We start from the raw sequence: 20947 nt of genomic DNA, 5'->3' as shown, positions 1-20947 counted from the left end.
TCTGTCATTGAGGGAGTGAGTGAGAGGGGTCCTAGGCCGCGCGTCGCAAGCATAAACAAGGCCTCCTTTTTGAATGTCCCCCAAGCCATGACCTGACAGACCCAGGGACCTGTGGAAGAGGAGGCAGTTATTTTGGGGGGTTGACACAATGGTATCACCCCCCCTCCCTTTTACAACCCCCACCACCAACCCCCACCCCATGGGTTCCTCTAAGTTTGCTTTAAATAGCCATTTCACCATGTTTCCTTTTGACAGCATGGGAAATAAGAAAAACACACACACACGCGCACAGACACACACACACACACATTATCTCATGAAGGTGACTATGGGACAAACACAAACACTCTCAGGGGCCTATTGTTGGTCAACCATGAGCTAACCCATGACAGCTGGACTGAGCAGATTTGCTGAGGCCTTTAAAGTGACGATGACACACAGTGAGCGAGCTGCTTTCTAATGAAATCTCTTTTTTGATTTATGTCTGTGCTCCATTTAAAAGAAAAGAAAAAGAAACACAATAAATGTAATTATATCGCTGATCATCTCAATTTAAATGTATGTCCTCCCTGGGAGTTTTCTGTGTGTGTGTGTGTGTGTGCGTGTGTGTGTGTGTGGGTGTGTGGGTGTGTGGTGTAATCTAACACCCCTTGCTGTGGGGAGACCGGGAGCACTTTGAAGGGCTATTGCGGGTAGCCTGCGGGCACTGGCCGACTGGAGGCCCAAACGGCGTCCATTCAACGCAGGAATGCAGCTGACTGACACTTGAGTGTCCACCTGAAAGGATCCTGCTGGGGAGGAGTGCTTCCCTCTCCACCCCCCCCCCCCAAACCAGAACAGAAGAGGGATCCAAGTCACACCTGTTGATCATGCCACCCCCACCAAGAGAGAGAGAGAGAGGGTGAGGAAGCGGGTGTGAGGCTGAAACACAAAGAAAGCGAAAAAGAAAAAAAAACATTGCCCACCCCACCAACTCCCTCCAGTATCGCCATCCAAACCAAACTTTAGAAAAAGCAGTCAAGACACAGCCTTAAGAGAGAGCGACAGCAAGGGAGAGAGAGAAAGAGAGAGAAGCCCCCCCCCCCCCAACACACACTCTTTCTTATGCTAATACTGGAGAGGCGGCCATATTGTTTATTGTGGCCAGGCACAATGCAGGACATCTGCCTGTTAGCGTTAGTGTAATTCCCTCCCCACGCTTCATTAAGCTCCCCTTTATGACCCTGGAGACGGGACCCTGCGAGGCGCGGGGCCACCGTGGCCCCAGCCGCACTCCCCCAAGGCAGGGGGAGCCGCTTGATGTCCTTCCAGCTCATTTCATTCCCGGGGCCTCTTTCATCAATTACCATGCGGTGGGTCTGAAATGGGGCAGGAGTGGACAGGATGGGTGGTGTGTGTAGGGGGGTGGGGGGGGGGGGGGGGGCAGAAGGGGTGGGTTTAATGTCAGTAGGGGGTAAAGGCCTCTGCAATCTGGTGTCCTCTCTAAATGAAGTTGTGGCGACTGGGGAGGGTGAGGGTAGCAATGGGTGTGTGTGTGTGTGTGTGTGTGTGTGTTGGGGGGTGGGGGTCAAGGAGGGTTAGGGGAAGAGGAGGGGGATGGACTGTGGCCACTTTGGGCCACCGGCAGCATTTGCCCTCACTGAACCAGTCCGGTGGCACCAGATCTTATGCGGCTAAATCAGCACCACTCGGGGGGGGGGGGGACTTGCATCCTTCTAATTACTGGAATGGAGGTGATTCTGCATGAGGAGCACTGGAGCAGGGGCTGTTGCAATGTTCCATTAAATGCACTCTGAAGTGGCGCTTTTGTGTACTGCCCTGATGCACATATATGCTCGGTTTTTAGTTGTCCTCCAGTTAAAAGAAGTGGCACTGGAACCGGTGCCACGTCAGGTCCGTTCCAGAGGGTCCTGCCATATGGGCAGGTTCCCTTGTTCTCCATTTGAAGGACTCATTGTAGTCTCGAGCAAGAGAACATTTTCGTCCACGTTTCCACATCACTGATTTCCTGACCAAGTGTCAAGGGTTGTTTGGAATGGAGGGGAGACATTTCCATTTCCCTTCAGTGACTGCAGCCATGAATATCTGTAATACTCTTAATCTCTTATAAAAATAGAATACAGAACGCAGACTAAAATGCAGGCCTTACACTAAATACTTTTTTTAGAATGTCTTATCTTTTCTAAATAGTTGACTGTGTGCACAGGGAGAAAAAATTAAACAGACAAATGGTACACAAAAAAGGTGACTCATTTTCCTTGTTCCCTGTATATGCCATTTTAGGCTACAAAAAGTAGCGCCACTTTTCTACAAAAAGGGGGATTTTCTTTTCAATCAACATTCATACTACAACAATCAATTTTGAGAGGAGTAGTCACTGAGAACCCTTTCCCATAGACGAGTGTAACAAACACCCATGCCTGAGGTTAAGGGAAAAAAGGACTCTGCAGCAGAAAAGTGTGGGAACGAGTAAAAATAGACATTTGTGACTCTAGGTGATGGAGGGACTTGGACCACTTCCGCTCTGTATGCTTTGCGATCCTGTAAGTGATCTCTATGTCACTTGCCACATGGCAGGTTCCCTTATAGATTGATGGCAATTCCAGTCCATCTGCATGAATGCTACCAAGAGCCAGCTTCGGGCCAGAAGGTCTTTCCATTAACACTATTCAGTTTAGTATGAAATGTGAGCTACTGGGATAGCGTCTGAAGGCGTACACACATACACCCTCACACCAACACTCTCTCTCTCTCTCTCACACACACACACAAACACACACACACTAAAACAACATTCCTCGGCCCAATCCATGGTTTGAAAAAAAAGACAGGCCAGAATGAAAATAGAGAAGCATACAAGGGCTTGGCCCTCTAATTAGCAGCCCATCTACCACATGGACTGCCCTTCAAAAGGCCCAGGCTCACTCTGATGTGTGGGAGAGCCATACTGCATCTGCCTGTTTGAGCTAAGCCAAGGAATCTCCTGCAAAAAGTCAGTCGTCGACAGCTCAGCCAGGCCCTACCTTCAGGCACTTTCCGGGAGAAACTCCGGGAGAAACAGGTCTTGAAAGTTAGTTCTTGCATTTATTGAAGTTCATTAGCATAACAAATTGACTTTAGCGGGGCAGTACCTTAATCGTCTCTGGAGGCACTCCTGGGTCTGGCGCCTTCTCAAGGTATGTGGTCAGGTCTTGGTCCACATGCTCGAACACCAGAGTTAGTTTGGTCTCTCGGTCGGTTCTGGATACAGTGCACACGTCGAAGAGCCTAGTGGAATTGAAAGCATTTCTCAGCTATTTACACCATTTTATGTGGACTAGTTAGCTTTAATGGATTCTGACACCATTTTCTCCTTCGTCTCCTTCACTGTAGGAATTAAGAAGTGGTGGTCCTAGAGTGGAAGTGTCGTGAATATAAAATAATTATCATTGAATACTAATATAATATAACATTTTTGTAATACAATGGAACGTAAAAGGTACTGGTGATCTGTGGAATAACATACTATGTTGGATTGTTGTAGGCCTTGCTATTTCTAAAAAGCACTTATGAGATGGTCTTCAAACGATACAAATGTGATTCAAAAGGAACATCTCGTATCATGCCAGCACTTCACTTCTATGTGGCCTCAATTCAATTCAATATTTAGTTGATTTTGATAATCCACTTTAACTGTACAGAATAAAAGGCACCTCGGTTGTGTCAGATCACTGTCCAGACTAGTTTGCGCTGACGGTTCGAAAGAATGCTCGCTATGCTTCAAATACTGAGGCTTTGTTGGCAAAATGAAAAGAGCCAATCAGTAGCTGTGGCTTCAGCCCCCATGACTGATCATCATCTTGGCTACAGGACCCCCCCCCCTCCATATCCCAGTTAACTTACACCTTTGCAGACTATGTAAGGAATGCAACTCTTTTTAACGACCCAAAAGCTTTAGCCTTCTGGAGACTACTGGGTTTGGCATAATGTTTCAAGCAGGAACTGCTTTGCTTAACTTCCAACAACGAACATTGTTAAAAAAAGGTGTTCTCTGTTTCCACTGTTTCCTAATTAGTATCCTGTATATAGACAACAAAATGGCATGAATGTCTTTGTTAATGACATCATGTTTTAAACTGGTATGCTGTTCTTACAATCCTCCAGGTAAGTATTCTGATATCTACAGCTGTGCAAGAGAACATGGTCACCATTAACTAACTCATACTCATAACTAACTACAAGAATCAAGATAGTGTGGTGTGTTGTGGGTAAAAGCTATTTAGAGCCTTCTTCTCAGTCTGAGAACCAGGAAATTCCCTTTTTCAAACCATGGTAACTTGTAATGTTCCGTAGCAACCCATGTAGGGTATGTGATGGCGGGCAAGGGTGAAGCTGTATCTTGCACCAATCCATCAGATTAAAGGAATCTCATCAAAATTTTAAGATGCAGTGTAGTTCATTTTCTACCTATGATTAAAAGCTAGCAATGACACTCACACCAATATCACTACCAAATAAATGATAAATCCAAAATGTGGTATTCCTGAAAGTTCATGGTGACCAACATCTGGATATATGTAATGCATAGTGTACAACATGAACTGTTAATACTGTGTGAGCGTTTATACACGTGTAATAAATGAGTATGACATTTTTAATATGAACCAAAACATACATTCAATAGAAAAGTCACATATGTGGAGGAGTGTGTGGAGAAACTGGGTAGAAGATAAATCACCTTGGCCATGCAGTGGAAAACTGTTGATCTGAAGTTTCACATTCAATATATAGTACTTGGTCACACAAAACCAGGTCTACAGAAAGACTCTTTCATGGTCAACCCTCTTTACTAGCTATGACATCATGGAATGAGCTACCACTTGAAAACGTGGGGTTAAAGAAAAGGGGAAAAGAACTCCTAGGAACCAAATTGTTCCTGCACAATGGAGCCTCCATAAAACATATGGAATGAATAATGTTCTCATTAGAAACATCCAAGGGTTGCCTGTAGTAACATTAGGCCAGCCCAAAGCGCACAGCACTTAAGGATCTGTGGGCCTCCATGCTGGTTAGCATTAGGGAACAGAGGCTCCATTTAGTGTAGATTACAACTTCCTTCTTTGGTAACTCTTACCCACCCAAAATGTCTCTTTTTAGTCTTAGGCATAGAAAAAGAAAAAAAAAACTAGTCAGTCTTGTTTGCAGCACACAAATGCATTTCTCAAGGATGTGAAGCCCATTGGTGCACAGCATTCTCTTTCATTTTCTTTTATGATGTACCAAAAGAGAATTTTTTTTAAAAAATAAATGGAAATTTACCAAGGCAAGGTTACGCACGAACTGCAGACCACATATGCATGTACGCCATTGGTGAATGGAAATCAAAACTCTTGTCCTAACCTGACACTGCCTGCCACATAAATATTATGTGTACAATCAGACACTTTTCAGTCAACTGCCCTCCTTCTCCCATTTACGTCCAATGGCAAGGCTGGACCTTGAGCAGGGTCACTGTATGACGCACTCTCGCCACAGACTGAATGAAAGTGCTATCACTTGTCCTTCAGAATGAACCATCTAGTCTGCAGCTTTGTACTGCCCCTGGATGAGCGACAGGTCAGTCACACTATTTTCAACCCATCAAAATAGTATTATGAGGCTCTACAATGGAGCTGAATGGCAACACAGAGCTTCTGTCTGTAGGGTGACTTAGTAGAAGACCATGCAGCTTATAGCAGCCAAGATTCATTTTTCATGAGTGACATTGTACTCCCTTGAGCATTCAGGTACTTTTCCACAGCAGATGGGAAGTGCACTGGCTGTTGGGCTCTGAAAGGTCAACCCTAAAACAATTCCATGTCGGAAATCTCAATGCAGCAGCGTTTAGTGGGGGGCTGGGGGGTGATCCTTCAGCCTACTCCAAATGAGAAAAGACCCAGAAAGGTCTGCATTTAACCAAAAGGGTTCCCCACCCCCCCAGTTAAAGGTACACTATTAGGCTAAGAACCCCCCCCCCCCTCAGGCTATGGCATGGTCAATGGCAAGGATGTGAATTGTCAATATGATAGCTTAACACAATATACTGAATATGGGTAAGTGTATGTGAGTAGGATTATACCAGGAAGGAAAATTTAAGAATAAATAGTTTGATGGTTAGAGATAGATGCTCCATGGCCTTGTAAGAAACCTCTAACATTGAGTTCAATTGAGGCTAAGCCTGCACAAGACAATAACTCATTCTGGGGAAAGCCCAACTGAAGGATCCACGCAATACCAAAAACACAGCTACAGTAATCTGCAAAGTCTAACACCACCAAGCCCCCCATTCACATTATCAGGGCACCCCCACCTTACCTGACAACGTTGGGGTGCTCAAAGGATTCCAGTTGCCTCAGCACTGCCACCTCGCGAATGGTCGAAAGAGGCATCCCTTCTTCCTCTGTTTGGACCCGCACTCGTTTTAGGGCTACAAAGCGACCCCCATTATTCAAATCCCGAGCCTTGTATACCTTTCCGTAAGCACCTTCACCTATCTCGGCAACAGGCTCATAGGACTGACCAACTATTTCTTTGTCCATCTTAAAAAACGTATTGCTCCTCAGTTCAATGTAGCCTGCTGCGGGGAATCCCGACGAAGATTCTTTACAGGGGCATCATTGGGAAAACGGAGCTGGCACGTGTAGGCTACAGTCTGTATGAAGCAAGCACAAAGGAAGCAGAGGTAAACACAAATATAACCAGATTTAACACAAATCGCCGCCTATCAGGAGGACTTTACACGATTGTTTACCATCTCTGGACGCTGTTAACCTCGAGTTTGCCTTCTTCCACTCCCATTTTTTTTTAACACTTACCCATGTCAAGTCATGTCCTGTTTCCTCATAAAACATCTGGAGTTACATGGCAAAATATAAATATCTATTCATGTCAAACTAATGACTAGATAAACTTAGAGCTTTGCCTAATACACATAAATTGTATTGTGCACAAAAGCATAATATAAACAAAAACTTTTCCGAAAAACTAAACCAAGAAATAAATTCGACATCAGCGCATTTTATAACATCATTCTGTTGGTTAACATTAGCTCCGGTGGGTTAATTGCAATAAAGTGTCTTGTTTGGTTAAATGCAGTCCTGAGCACGTGGCTGTCTAGTGATTTCATTGTTTGAACTTTTCATATCAATAGATTGTCTGTTGAAACCACATGTGCGGTAGCAGAGTGTACAGCGTGTGTCATTAAAAATTGCATTTAATATGTGCAACACTGATAAATATGACTGTTTGGACAACTTTCTGTTAAGGTAAGGCTTACCCTACAATTAAAGCTTTATAGACAAACTCCCATACACAAATCCCAGTTCACCAAAGTTGTTGTACTGGACCTGCACGTGTATTTTAATGCAACAAAGGCTCTGCAATTCATCTGAGCACAAAATCACTTTTACCTTTTTTGAAATTTAGTGAAAATTCCGCTATGACTTGTTGCGTCGGAAACCGCGATGAGGAACCGGTGTCTTCGCAGCCGATGTTTGCAAACACAGCACAGATCTCTCACTGTCCGTCTTCAGGGCCACACAGGTAGAGACATGGTGCACGCATGAGCCCCCATCCTCCAGCGGTACCACCACTGCAACTCAAATAGATCAACTACCAAGAGAGAGTGAGGGGGGTTCGTTTTCCTCGCGCAAATCAGTGTGCGCAGCTTATGCAGTGCGTTTTTTTTCTTGCTTTTTTTTCAAGGGATCACTGTATGAAGCTGCATATATTCTTCGCGTTACTGTGTCTCTACTCCCCCCATTATGGTTTTCCCATCAATCCCAGAATATGCAATGCTTGTCTGTGAGCTCCGTCTTCTCTACGCTTTCCCACGCTGGCTCAATGTGCCTTGACCCCCTTCAGAGAGGTTTGACACAGGGCAGGAACATTTCCGCATTCCTCGCTGACTACAAAGGCTAAACCGCCTCCTTTTGCTTTTGCTGCCTCCCGGATCTTTACCATTCATAGTTTTCGCTTTTTGTTTAAATGTCAAAAACAGGATCGTCACAGCATTCAAAAAATGTTGGAGTGCGGAAAAGTTTATTGGATACCCATAGCCGACTTAAGAGTACTGGAGGCAGTTTGTTAACCATGCGAGGTTGGGAGTGACGACTGTCAACCTAATACTGTACTGTAGTGTACCTGAAGGCCAGGTTCAATGCTCTACCGTCAATGATTTAGTGTCAGATATGATTTTATGCTTGACTGTTTTCAAGTCATAAAAAAACTGGATTGGATCAATATGTCGATTCTCTGCAAACTACTCAAGCAAGCATTTTTCCAATGCACATTTCTAGACTGTGCATCCCATTTTTAAACCAGTTTTATGTAACGTTAACTGAAAACAGTGTGTTTATAACCGCATTGTTCTTATAATGCTTGTAAGAACATAACCAAATGAATTGGTATTGACAGTGTGTAGCGTGCTCATCACTTCAAAGAACATGTAAAAAATATCCACAGATCCTTAAATGTGAAATATTGAAATGTGCCTGATGTGTCAAATTCCAAAGTGATTTCTAAATAACACATACAAGGATCTGCCTTAGAGATGTATTCTAGTTTAAGGAATATCATCTAATTTACAGGTGTTGCTGAACTGAAATAGTTCATAATGCAAATTAAACATAAAATCCATTTGATTATGCAATAAAACATATTTGGAATATCAAAGAAATAGGTTTGTTGTGCAACCTAATAGTTGCCATCACTGTATGTCCTAGATAGAGATAACTTTCACTTTCATTATTTTCTTTTCTGTAAACTTTTCATTATTTTTGAATTACAGATCAATTGAATATAACAAAATCAGAGAATTATCAGGAAAATAATATATGACATGCCAACTATCGATATTAAAAGCATTTTAATGTAACATTAAAACAAAACATTTTTAGATCAATAACATAAAAATGTTTAGATCAAAAATATAAAAATGTATCTGAGAAAACGTTTGACTGTGGACAGCTCTTTATTCTACCACCTCTCTTTATGGGCATGGTTCAAAACTTTTGTCAGAAACATGACAAGGCTTGCCTTCAGATTATCTTCATAAAGCTTCCATTAGAAGCATTTTTTCATGCCCCATTACCATAGCTTTATGTAGAGGAGCTGTGTGAAAGAGAGGGCAGAAAATTAGGAGAAGAATATTTCAACTGATGCTTCCTAAACAAAATTGTCTTGGAGGGGGCCCATTGCAGAGTGGTTTGCATAAATATAATTTTATGGCTTGGAGGTGCATAGAGACCTGAGAGAATTGCTACCAGTGAGAACAGTATTGAAAGGAGGGGGCGGGGGGGGGACCAAACAGAAACGAGTTTTGAAGTTTGTGTGGCAATACAGTCCCCTTCCCTGTACCCCCCCACCCCCCTTTCTCACCAACCCCAAAATTCAACATTAGCATCACAAAGCATGTAGCAGAGACAATGTACTCCCAACCAATAACTGTAACCTTCTTCCTTTACATTTACACATCATTATTGTTCGCTTCAAATTAGCGCTGATAGCCATTAGCCGGGCTGAATACATTAGTATGCATACTCCTTATTTGGATTTTGCCAGAAAACAACCCAATTAAAATCAGCTCGGTGCAAAGAATGTTCTAGATTATATTCAACACACCCATACTCAGGCAAGAGGTGACTGTCATTCCGAGAGATGCTAAACTGCTGTAGAATGATGACATGATGCATGACTAAAATTATGAAAAGATGAGGAGTCACACAAGAAAAAGACCTTGATGAGAAACACACAGCATGACGATCTGAAAATCTTTCATAATCTTGCCATCGTAAAAATGTAACAACGCCTTTATCCGTTACGAAATTGTCCACAACAGGTATGATAATTGCCACTCAGACAACAGATAAACTTGGCAACAGAAGTCAATTAAAAATGGCAAACAGCCTGCTTTTGCTGAGTCTTGTGTCTTCGTGTTTTGGTCTCAGTTAGAGATGAAAGGGGGTGTTTGTGGTTAGGTTAATTATCACCTTATTGAAGTATTTAAACACACACAAAGACACCACTTTGCCCTAGAGACTTTCCACAGAAACGTGTAAGTAATCAGAGTGTTCTCACAATGAGTAACAAGTCAACTGCTGTAATAACTGGAGAGATAGGCTTGTTTGTGAGTCCCCCCCTCGTGCGCCACTTCGGCTTCCCCTGACCTCCTGGTCGACATTACACCGAATGAGGCGAAATGGCAGTTTTTGATAAGCCCCAACCAGGCAGATGGATATGGAAAGGCTGTGCGTCCAATTGTGCCTTGATAAAGCTCTGCACCGTCACTCCGCGTCTGCCAAGCGGATAAAATGATATCAGCGAGTGAACCATTTGCCCAGACGGTAAGATAACAGGCACAGCAGCACCCCCCCCCCCCCCTCCCCCACACACACCCCTCGCTTCATCCTGTCCTGAATGGAGAGGTTACAAATAACCGTGCCTTTAATATGCAAACGCCATCAGGCTCTGGCCACTCTGCTCCCCGCTCCCAATGACACCCGATCCCCGGCGCAGGTCTCCCGTCCCCTCTCCGCCACATGTTGGTTTATCTGTGGACCTGTTGAACTGATTAGGTGTCAGCCTCCATGGGCGTGTGGAGAGAAAAGGTCAGGCTATACAATGTTGCCCACAAACCCAACACCCCCCGCCAACCCCCCACCACCACCACCACCCTCCTCTTTTGCTACGGCAAGGGCCAGCGCAGACGGCCGGCTGGATACTTGAGAATGCGGCGCGGCAGATGGCAATGGCCGATGCCTCCCTCGCGTCCCAGGGGGATAGACACCTAAACTATCTCTTGGCACAAAGAAGGGAGCCAGGTGACTCGCCTGCTCCCTCTTTCACCTCTCCCTTTTCCACCCTTCGTGGGGGCAGACCCCCCCCCCCCCCCTCAGCAGCCTCAGATTGGAGCAGCAGTGGCATTGGTGGCGGCGGCACCTCAGATCCCCTTTCACACCTGCAGACCTGCAGAGCCAACAATAAAGTGCTGCCCTTTTGCCTCCACCACCTACGCATGGGTGTGCCCTTTCTTCTCTCACTCTCACTCTCACTCACTCCCTCTTTCTCTCTTTCTCTCCCTCTCTCTCTCCCTCTCTCTCTGTCTTGCTCTCTCTTTCTCTCCCTTTCTCTTCCTCGCTCTCTCTCTCTCTCCCTCTCTCCCTCGCTCTCTCTCTCCCTCTCTCCCTCTCTCCCCCTCTCTCTTTCTCTTGCTGTTGCTTCTGTTCAGTGACAGCTTAACCAAGGTAATCAGGGAACAAGGCAGACGCCGGCGATAGCAATAAACTCAAGTCAAATAGGAACAATGTCTCTCAACGAGACCTTTTGGAGCCACTGTCGCCCTGGTGTGTGCCGTCTGCACTCAAACTGTTGCGGTCTGAAGGGGAGAGCCTCTTTACTTATTTATTCTCAGTGACGGTGTGTGGTGCATCACATTGAAAAGGTAATGTCCATATGCCCACCCTGTGTTGCCAGACAGCTGTGATTTCCACCCAACTTAGAGGAGTCTGACAACACAAGAGGGTCTGTATGTGTGTCCGAATCTTAGTCCACATCCGCTGAGATCGTCAGCATTTAAACTGAACATCAAACTAGCAGACAATGCTAGGTTGTTTTCAGGGCTGGCTCTCTCACTCACTCTCTCTCACTCTCTCTCTCTCTCTCTCTCTCTCTCTCTCTCTCTCTTTCTCTTGCTCTCTCCCTCTCTTTCTTCCCTTGCTCTAGTTCAGGACAGGCAGCGAGGAAAGCCTCCCCCAGTGCAGGCCCCCTAAGACAAGACTCTTTCTGTTGGGCATTTCCATGGAAACCCAGAAACTAACTTGAGGAGGGACATAAAAAACCTGCTCTTTGAAGAAAGGAGGAACACCTGCCACCTCTGCAGATGGAGACACCAACACACATGTACTCACACACACACACACACACACACACACAAACAACACACACACATACACACACACACATACATGTTTTCATATTTATGACTTGTACAGTAATTTGTTCATTGACATAAATGACTGCAGAGTCATTGCTTGTCCTTTTCTGAGAGATAATGTGAAACAAATAAAATGACGAAAGGGTTTCATAATTTAAAATATTTTTTTTCTTTTTCATGAAGGATGAAGAGGTTAAAGAAATGATGAATGCATTTTGGTTATTATTCTCACAATTTGGTATGTTATTGTCACTGTTGTGACTGCCACTGACTTTTGTCACCAAGCCATTTTGAAGAAATGCAATTCAGCCAGTCAAAACTATTTCATAAAATACTCAAATTGTTTCTGTGAAAATGACGTGTAGAGTCTGGGGCTGGTGATATAGGAAATTCAGAGGGTTTGGTCCAGAAAAAAAAGTAAATTTTCTTTTAGTTCCTCCTACTTTCCCAGTCTTGGCAAAGCCATGTTAACCACCCCCTGCGGCACCATATGGGGCATTAAAAACAAGCGTATCCAATATCGAGTCGAAGAGGATTAATGTATGAAATGTATGAAATGTTCAGTTGGCTCCCCGTAACTGTCACTGTTTAAAAGGCTGTTCCAGGCCACTTCCCCCTCCCTCCTCCTACTTCTCCTCCCTCTCTCTCTCTTTCTCTCTCCCTCCCTCTCCCTCCCTGTGTCCATCTCTCTCCCTCCTTCTCCCCCACATGTCCTCTCATCTGTGCAGAGGGCTATCGGCAAAGGGAGAGCCACGCAGGGGTCAGCACCTCTCTGGCTGGGACCGGACCTACTGCCTACTACATGCTGCCTCGCTGCTGCTGCTGCTGTTGTTGTTGCTCGGCCCATGGAAAGTCCCCAAAGCGTCCGGCCGTCCTGTCGGTGCCCAATGCGTTCATTAACAGCATTAATGATTAACTGAGAGCACATTGTCCGGCTCCAGCTGTCTGACGCTTATCCGGCCCCCCCAGCCGCCCCCAGTGGCTCGGCCCCTCTCTCTCTCCCTCTCTCTCCCTCTCTCTCTCTCTCTCTCTCTCTCTCTCTCTCTCTCTCTCTCTCTCTCCTCCATTTGTTCACGTTAAGTGGCAGCTGCTCCACACATTCATGTTAAAATGAACCACTCTCCGTGCGGGATGTGGAGGGGGAATGTGTGTGTGTGTGTGTGTGTGGGGGGGGGGGGTTGGGGTAAAAGCATCATTAATTACCCCACCGCCTGCCTCAACATCACTAATCACAGTTAATAATGCTGAAGGAGAGACAAAGAGTGCTTTTCATTTCCAAGTTTGCCTCTAATGCATGTTAATCTTATCAGTAGAAATGTCTATATAGTCATTCGAAGGTCATTCAAATCATCAAAGAGGTTCATAAAGATGATCAAGAAAGAGATTTTATACTTTTATTTCTGCACTTGTATTACTTATGTGGTGGGTCCGTCCCGCGGTTCCTTTCTTTGACAAACTCCATATAAACCTTTGGGTCATATCAACCACCATGGATAAGTATTACAGTCATAAACACCTACAGGTATCTTGTTTTACATTACAACAAACTAATCTAGGCTAGGAGTTATCTATGCAAGTCCGGAAAAGGCACTTCATTTTAAGTTTCCCGACAGTTTCGGTGTTGCTTAAGTTCCCAGAACCATTCATTCAGAGAGTTTCATTAAAGTCTCGAAGTTACTGTACGCACGGTTTCAGTGAGGAACCCAGTATGACTGTTTCATTCCATAATCTCAATTGAACTGCATGCACTTGGATTCCAATCAAGGGCACTCTGGGGCCATCATGCACATCCCTAAACTATTTGAACTACAAAACAAAAACAAGCCTTCACACTTAAGACATTAATGTTACATAAAAGTTAATGACACTACACAACAAAGGCTGCAAAAAAAAAGAGTTGGATTGTACCTGTTCAAAATTCCTTGCATCGGTAGATTAAATTTAATTTAATTAAAAACCATCCAATAGAATGAAATGGCTTATTACATTCAAATAAGAAATAATGAAAAATGACATAGCTTGTTTTTATCGTTAACTTAAACATAGGCTAACGGTGTTTTTCTAACCGTACATTTCCGAAGTTTGAATTGATGTTATAGAATACATTTTACGGTAGTACTAAAAGCAGATTTCTCCGTGTATGTTTCACCTGTGTGCAATCCTGTAGCTTAGTTGGTAGAGTTGGGGGACAACCAAATCACGACCATGGGTCCAATAACCAGGATACAGATGCTGACCAAAATGTATGTTGTGGATAAAGAATCTGCTAGAGTTTTATGTCATCATTCATAGTGTTACATCTTGCACCATTCCACAAGTAGTAATTTTCCACAAAATCATTATAACTTGTATGCTTATCACACCTGACTTTTCAAATAGATTATTTGACACTGATTTCCATATTGGTTCCAACATTCCCACTGAGTAAGTTACATTTTCCCATAATGCTAAATATTTTTTACTTAACAGGACTGTGCTAAGAAAAGTTACCTGAAGTGCTCCAATGCTCAATCACAAATGCATTGGACAGAATGGATATCACCACAACATGAGATATCCCATGATGTACCAAAGTAATCAATTGAAGAATTAAAGTTTACCAGCAAATGTGAAATCACTAAAGGTGTGAGCTGTCTAGCCGAGTGGTGACGATGGCCGATTGCAAAGCTCTTCTGTACAATTCCAGGATTCAAGACTTGTTTAAGGTGTTTGTTGAACAGTTAAAACACTCTCCAGACTTACTAATAAGTTGCGTTGTAAACCCAAAAACTGTGATCGATAATTGTGTCCCTGAGCTAAGTGTACTGAGGTAGAACCACCGGGAGGGCTCATGGCTGGAGGTCCAATCACTTCAACCTTTCTACATATTACAGTAGTCTTATTGGTACTGTAATGTGTTAAACAACAGAACATTGCAAGAATTTAGATACTGTTGTTTGCTTTTTATAGTAGGGTTATTCCTAAAGGCCCCATCACACCATAACGTTCTCGTCAACGTTCTCTGAACGTTCTAATCGTTCAATTTCGAGTGTTCTAGGGCGAGGTGGACACATCTGGTGTGTGACTAATGACAGAATGCCGTGGGACTGACGCACGACTAGCGTGGGACTGACGCATGAGGAGCGTGTAACACCGACCAAGTGACGTGTCACTGGCGCGTGACGAACGTGTGCTGACGTGTCACTGGCGCGCGACGAACGATAAGTCAACGATAGACGAGCGTGTTGAGCGCGTGATTAACGTGTGAATAACGACAGAATAGCGTTTTGCTGTCGTGTGGGTTTTATGGTCAAACGGGTATAAAACGCTGGAAAATCATAGTGGATTCAGTTGATCTGAACAGTGAACATCATGCTGCCAAGACGACGAAAAGGTGTGAGGGGGGCTTCTGCTACTAGCGCTGCTGCAAGTAAGAAGATGATAAATGCTGCTGAAAGTAAGAAGAATACAAAGTCTCTTTCACTAGCAATGTCTTCGGACGAAGATTTACTGTTATTATTACTGTGATTTACGAAATAACGGGTGTTATTCCTGGGGTTTTATGTTATTAAAATAAATGATTTAAATTTGACACTGAATTTGTGTTTCTCAATGTTCTCAATCAGCACATCCACACACATTGTCCATGTCACAAGAGTCTTCATATCATATCCATCTGCCATGGAACAGCACCAGCTATAACAGTGCTCAGCTATGTTCAAGTTCAGTATCATCTACTTCATGCTGGGCTCAAGCAAGCATATATACCCTCCTTAGTCTTTCTGGATCCTCCATAGTGGGTGTTCTCCACGGTAGCCCAAAATTAACTGAACCCTACTTAAAAAGCATCGGTTTATATAGGGTAGACTGAGTACAGTTGAGACACCCATTTAAACCCATTGATGGTGACTGACCAAGGATTGAAAATACAGGCTATATCACAATCAAGCTGTATCAACTGTACCCGATCTCCCACCTTGCTTATTTAGACCCCAAGATGAATCATTCTTATTACTTTCATGTTTGAAAAGACACCCATTCATATAGGACAGTTCTAATAACAAAAATATAACATTTTATTTTCATTTGCTTTGTTTGTTGTCTAACTTTGACTTCTAACCTGCTTATCGCGGGTACAGTTGAGACATTGTGTCTCAACTGTACCCCGCTGACCACCTCACGCTTTTTGCTAGATTATGCAATGACCTTGCATGACATGATAGCATGGAATATGTAGATTTATAGTGCACAGAATAACGTTTGCAATGATGTAAGTTGCGTTTGTTGATCACGTATGGTTAATAACATATTCATTGTAGAAGGGACATGATAAAATCAAGATCTTCCCTTGGTGAAAAAACTTTCGCCGATATCTTCGTACGAGAGATGGGTTAGGTGCTCAAATTTCCTGGGATCAAAGAGGACGTTAGTAGGCATGTCCAAACTAAAAATCACGTCTCAGGATTGCTGCGCACATAAGTTATTTCAGGTGCATCAACTGTACTCAGTCTACCCTACCCACATGCATGGACGTTCGGGAAACGCTAAATGATGCTCATTAGACGCCATATGACGTTCGTTTGACGTTAGTCACACGCTGCGTGCGCTAGGGGTCTGTTCAGTGGTCGTTGACAGGTCGCCAGTGAGTCGTTCACTGCAAGGCAAACGATTAATAACAAACAAGTAACGCTAGGGTAACGACTGACTAACGAAAGCCAAACGCGTGCAACGTTAGTAAAACGTTCCACGAACGTTCTCCAGCGTTTAAATTAAATGTTGAAGAAGGCTGGTCTCCATGAGAACTTTTGTGCATGTTCAAAAATGTATTTTCGGACCAGCGTTCTCCGCCGATCACCGACGATTACCGACGATTACAGTGTTCACCAGCTTTCACTCAACGCTCTTCAACGCTCTATACCAGCGACTATGGACGATTACCAACGTTTACTCTAACGTCATAGAACGTTGACCAGAACGTTATGGTGTGACGGGGCCTTAAGGTTGATTAAAAAAACAGTAAAGTACTAAAACATTTATTTCAGTGACTTACTGTTTACTTTCTTTACAGAAAATATACTCAAGCACCTTGAGGCTTCTTGTTGCTGTGAATACTATAAAATACTATAAAATAACTATGTAACTGCCAGTAACTTTAACTGTAACTGTAGTTTTTACAGCAAATGTTTAACAGTGCACAGCAGTATGTGTTAGTGGGATGTAGGGATAGACACAGATTCTGCGCACCTTTTTTGGCAGTCAGACAGTGAAATGACAGCTCAAAGCGTGCGTTTGTGTATGTGTCTGCAAACTGTATATGAGTATAAAGTGCATCTGCACAGCTGTATATCGACTGAGACAAAAGAAATCTCCTCTGGCTTTTCTTATAGCTTAAACAGTCTGGTGACAGATGAATGCAACAGAGCCAAAACACATCTAGCTCTCGGGGTCTGGACACTGATGCAGGAGTCTGTATAGCAAGCTGCATATTTGGGAGGAGGTGGGGGTTAGCAGTGAGGACAGAAAAAAACATGTTACTTTAGATTACATCATCTAAGTTTAAAACTTGGCCTGGCCTCCCCTCTGTCTTTTCAGCAACTCACACACACACACAGACACACAGACACACAGACGCACACACACAGACACACAGACACTCGCACGCAGGCACGCACGCACGCACACACACACACACACACATTTCTTTCAGTCGGGTGCGCCTATAGGGGAGGAGATAGAGTGGTGCCACGTGAGGGGGAACCAGGACTCACAGGGAGACGGTTTGAGGGTGTTTGTGGATGGGGGTGTGGATTGGTGTGTGCTCTGTTTGAGTGGGAGGCTGTGTATGTGTTCCTTCATGTGCTGTGTGTGCATGTGGGTGTGTGTCTGGTCTGTGTGTGTGTCTGTGTGTCTGTGTGTGTGGCAGATGGATGGTGGTGGTGGGGTAAGCATGATTGAGCAGGAGTGTATATGTGTGTGTGTGTGTGTGTGTATGAAACACTAAAATATGCCTCAGTCTTCCAATTGCACTTGCCGTAGCAAAAATTGTTTTATTATCGGCAAGCAGACAAAAATATTCACCGGCCAGGGCTGTGGACCTGTTCTACTTCACACCTCGGGAACATGACATCATCCCTGGTACTAACAATCCGTTCCTATGTACCCACAGAGACAAACGATGCTGTCTTCGTTTTGCCGCCAGTTGTTCCACACACCCATGGTTTTAAGAACACCACTTAAAATCCAGGTCATCTCTGTCTGGTGCTTAGGTTAATCCAATCAAGGCAAGGGAAAGGTACACTGACATTTGAATGCGGACATTTCCATTTCCATGCCAGTGTTTACTCGTAGTTTGGATAGCAGTGAACTGAGTACAAGAGTCAGTTGCTGGTCTAGTCGAGCAGCACGTTTCTTTGTGTTTGACTTTGTTGACTTTGTCCCATGCTGCAACAGGTATCCGGCGGGTGCGCAGAACACACACAACACACAACACAAACATGTTTGGATTGGTCTCCCACAAGCTGTTTTGATATGGATACCGTCTGGTAGAGGTAGAGAGACCTGAAGCAGCACGGAGGCTTCGGTTTGTGTCAACAAGCAACCGTCACGCGGGCCTCTTGCCGCATGTAGGCCGCACTGGCTGGTCTCCACGCCGTGCCGATCCGCCGTCTATCACAGCAGGGAGGGGAGCCGGGGGCCAAGCGGAGCTGACATCAACAAATTGCTCACAGACAAAATATTGTGTGCTGTCCTGAGCTCCACCTAGTCTCTCGTTCTCTCTCTGAGGGCTGCATGTTGCGAAAAGCCCATATTATGTCCAGGAGAGGAGTTTTGTTTTCATGTTTTGAGTCAAGGGATATTTGTGAGATCTTTGTGCTAGGAATTAATAATGAATATAATCTAGAACTCGTCATGGATGTGTGAATAGGTACTTTCGGGGGAACCTTTCCAGTGTCTTTTCTCAGAGTGCGAGAGAGGAGGACAGACTGGGGGAGAGGTTCAGAGCTGGAGAGGTAGCATGGGACTGGAAGGGAGAGAGGCAGGGAGAGCAGAATTTGACATCCTTGATTTCCTGTCAATGGCAGTCACATGCCGAGTGCGTGGGCGAGATAGTTGAGCAAAAGTGGAATGCGTTAAAGGGGCGAGGCAGAGCTGCAGGCACACACGCACACACACACACACACACACACACATGCACACACACGCACACACACGCACAAACGCATGCACACACACACACACACACACACACACACACGTATACACCAAACCCTGTACCCTGTACACAGTTCTGCTTTGACTGTTGCAGCCACTGAGAAGTGAAGAATGCTGAAGCATTCTCACGCTCAGACGTGCAAACATTTGCCAGACCTCAGTGTCTGACTTGACCCTTCTCATTACGGGGGATATGAGCGTTTAAAATGCACCGAGAGACAAAAAGAAGGGAGAACAGGAGCGGCAAAGGAAGGGGAGAAGAGAGGAAAGAGCTCATAAAGACTAGTGTTTTCTAAACAACAGGAAAATACAGAAGAAAAACCCAGAAAAAAACAACACGACCACTGCTCGCAAACATTGCGCCGTCCTGTTCCTGCAAGCCACAGTTAAGCGTTTCCCAGTCATATAAATCATTAGTGGGATGAATGAAAGTGTGCCGACCAATCAGTTCGCTGGGAGAGCATGCAGACGGACCCGCCCCCTTCCTCTTTCGCCTGGAAACTGCCTAACTGCTAGATTCTCCCTATGTGTTTCTTTCTGCTCTTCTCAGCTCTGCTGTGTGGTTGTGTGTGTGGTTGTGTGTGTGTGTGTGTACCTTACTGCTAGATGCTCCCTATGTGTGTCCTCCTTTCCTCATTTTCTTTTCTTGATTCACTTCATCGCTCCTTTTTCCCTCTCTGTATCTCTCCATTCACTTCTTCCCTCTCTCTCTCTCCCTCTCTCTATCTATCTTTCGGTGTGTGTGTTTTCACATAGTGCACACCACTCATGGGATCTCGTGTGCAGACCTCACCGCACATTTCTGTCCATCATTGGCAACTCAGCGAGAGACAACCTTTCTCACAGAAAGCCCAAAAATAAATGACCCTTCCTCTTTTCTTTTTTCTCTCTCCACCACTCTCCAGAGTAAACGGAGAGAGACAGTGAAACAGAGAGAAAGGAAGAGTCATTTCCTCATCTTATGACCCCTACACCACCCCCCCCCCCCCCCCACCTCAAGTATCTGGTCAACATCACCACCACCAGCACAGTGAGAACTTTACAGGCCTTTCATGCACAGACAGCCAAACTGAAGTAACTGTACCTGGGGGTCTCAGTGGCAGGCAGCGAATGGGAAGGGTTAGATGCCGAAGCACGGAGTGAGCGCAGAGCAAAGTGAATCCTCCCTCGCTCACCAAGAGGTGCGCGCACGTTGACAGGCACACAAACCCACGGCGAGGGGTCGGGATAGAAACACGTGGGAGAATTATCTTGAGGTCACACATGTTGGAGAAGAGTTGGCTGCTGTCTGTGTGTGTGTGTGTGTATGTGTGTGTGTGTGTGTGTGTGTGTGTGTGTGTGTCTGTCTCTGCTTGTGTGTGTGTGTGTGTGTGTGTGTGTGTGTGTGTTTGGGGGGGTGCTAAGTTGGCCAAGAAACACTCATTATTACCACACGACAGAGGCCTCTCCAGAAAAGTATTACCTACACAGGGAGTGCTTTCCGGCCTTCGCCTCTTCCAGACGAACTGAGGTATACTACTGTCACAAGGGGGTGGCCTTGATGTGGGATTCTGGAGCTGCGGTTCTGCTGAGCGGTGCCGGCTGCAGCCCAAGGCCCTGGAGCCGTTAGCGGAGGGGGCAACGGGAGGGAGGCTCGAGATGGAAAATGTGACACAGAGCATCATGGGAAAAAATAGTGGCCAGAGGTACAGTAATAAATGGTCGCCCTCGCAGCACGGGAGCCACCAGTAGCTCCCTTAACCTACCCTTCAAAAAACACTGCATTTCAGGGGTAGGTTTGCATATAAAACCAAAGTACTGAATTCC

General features: G+C 44.8%; 1 protein-coding gene across 1 annotated transcript in view; it reads right to left on the bottom strand.

Annotated features, from left to right (window-relative positions):
* cdk6 (cyclin-dependent kinase 6) overlaps positions 1 to 8138 on the bottom strand; it is a 38609-nt gene extending 30471 nt beyond the window's left edge. Inside the window, exons 1-3 of the mRNA XM_031586742.2 lie at positions 7428 to 8138; positions 6334 to 6670; positions 3132 to 3267 (exon numbers count right to left, since the gene is read on the bottom strand). Of these exons, the coding sequence (XP_031442602.1) occupies positions 3132 to 3267; positions 6334 to 6557 (360 nt within the window). The 5' untranslated portion in view covers positions 6558 to 6670; positions 7428 to 8138. The remainder of the gene's footprint in view (positions 1 to 3131; positions 3268 to 6333; positions 6671 to 7427) is intronic.
* Between the last annotated feature and the right edge of the window lie 12809 nt (positions 8139 to 20947).

This window comes from Clupea harengus, chromosome 19 (assembly GCF_900700415.2).
Source record: "Clupea harengus chromosome 19, Ch_v2.0.2, whole genome shotgun sequence".
Taxonomy (NCBI): domain Eukaryota; kingdom Metazoa; phylum Chordata; class Actinopteri; order Clupeiformes; family Clupeidae; genus Clupea; species Clupea harengus.
Note: the sequence above shows the minus strand (reverse complement) of the source record. Positions and strands in the feature narration are given on the sequence as shown.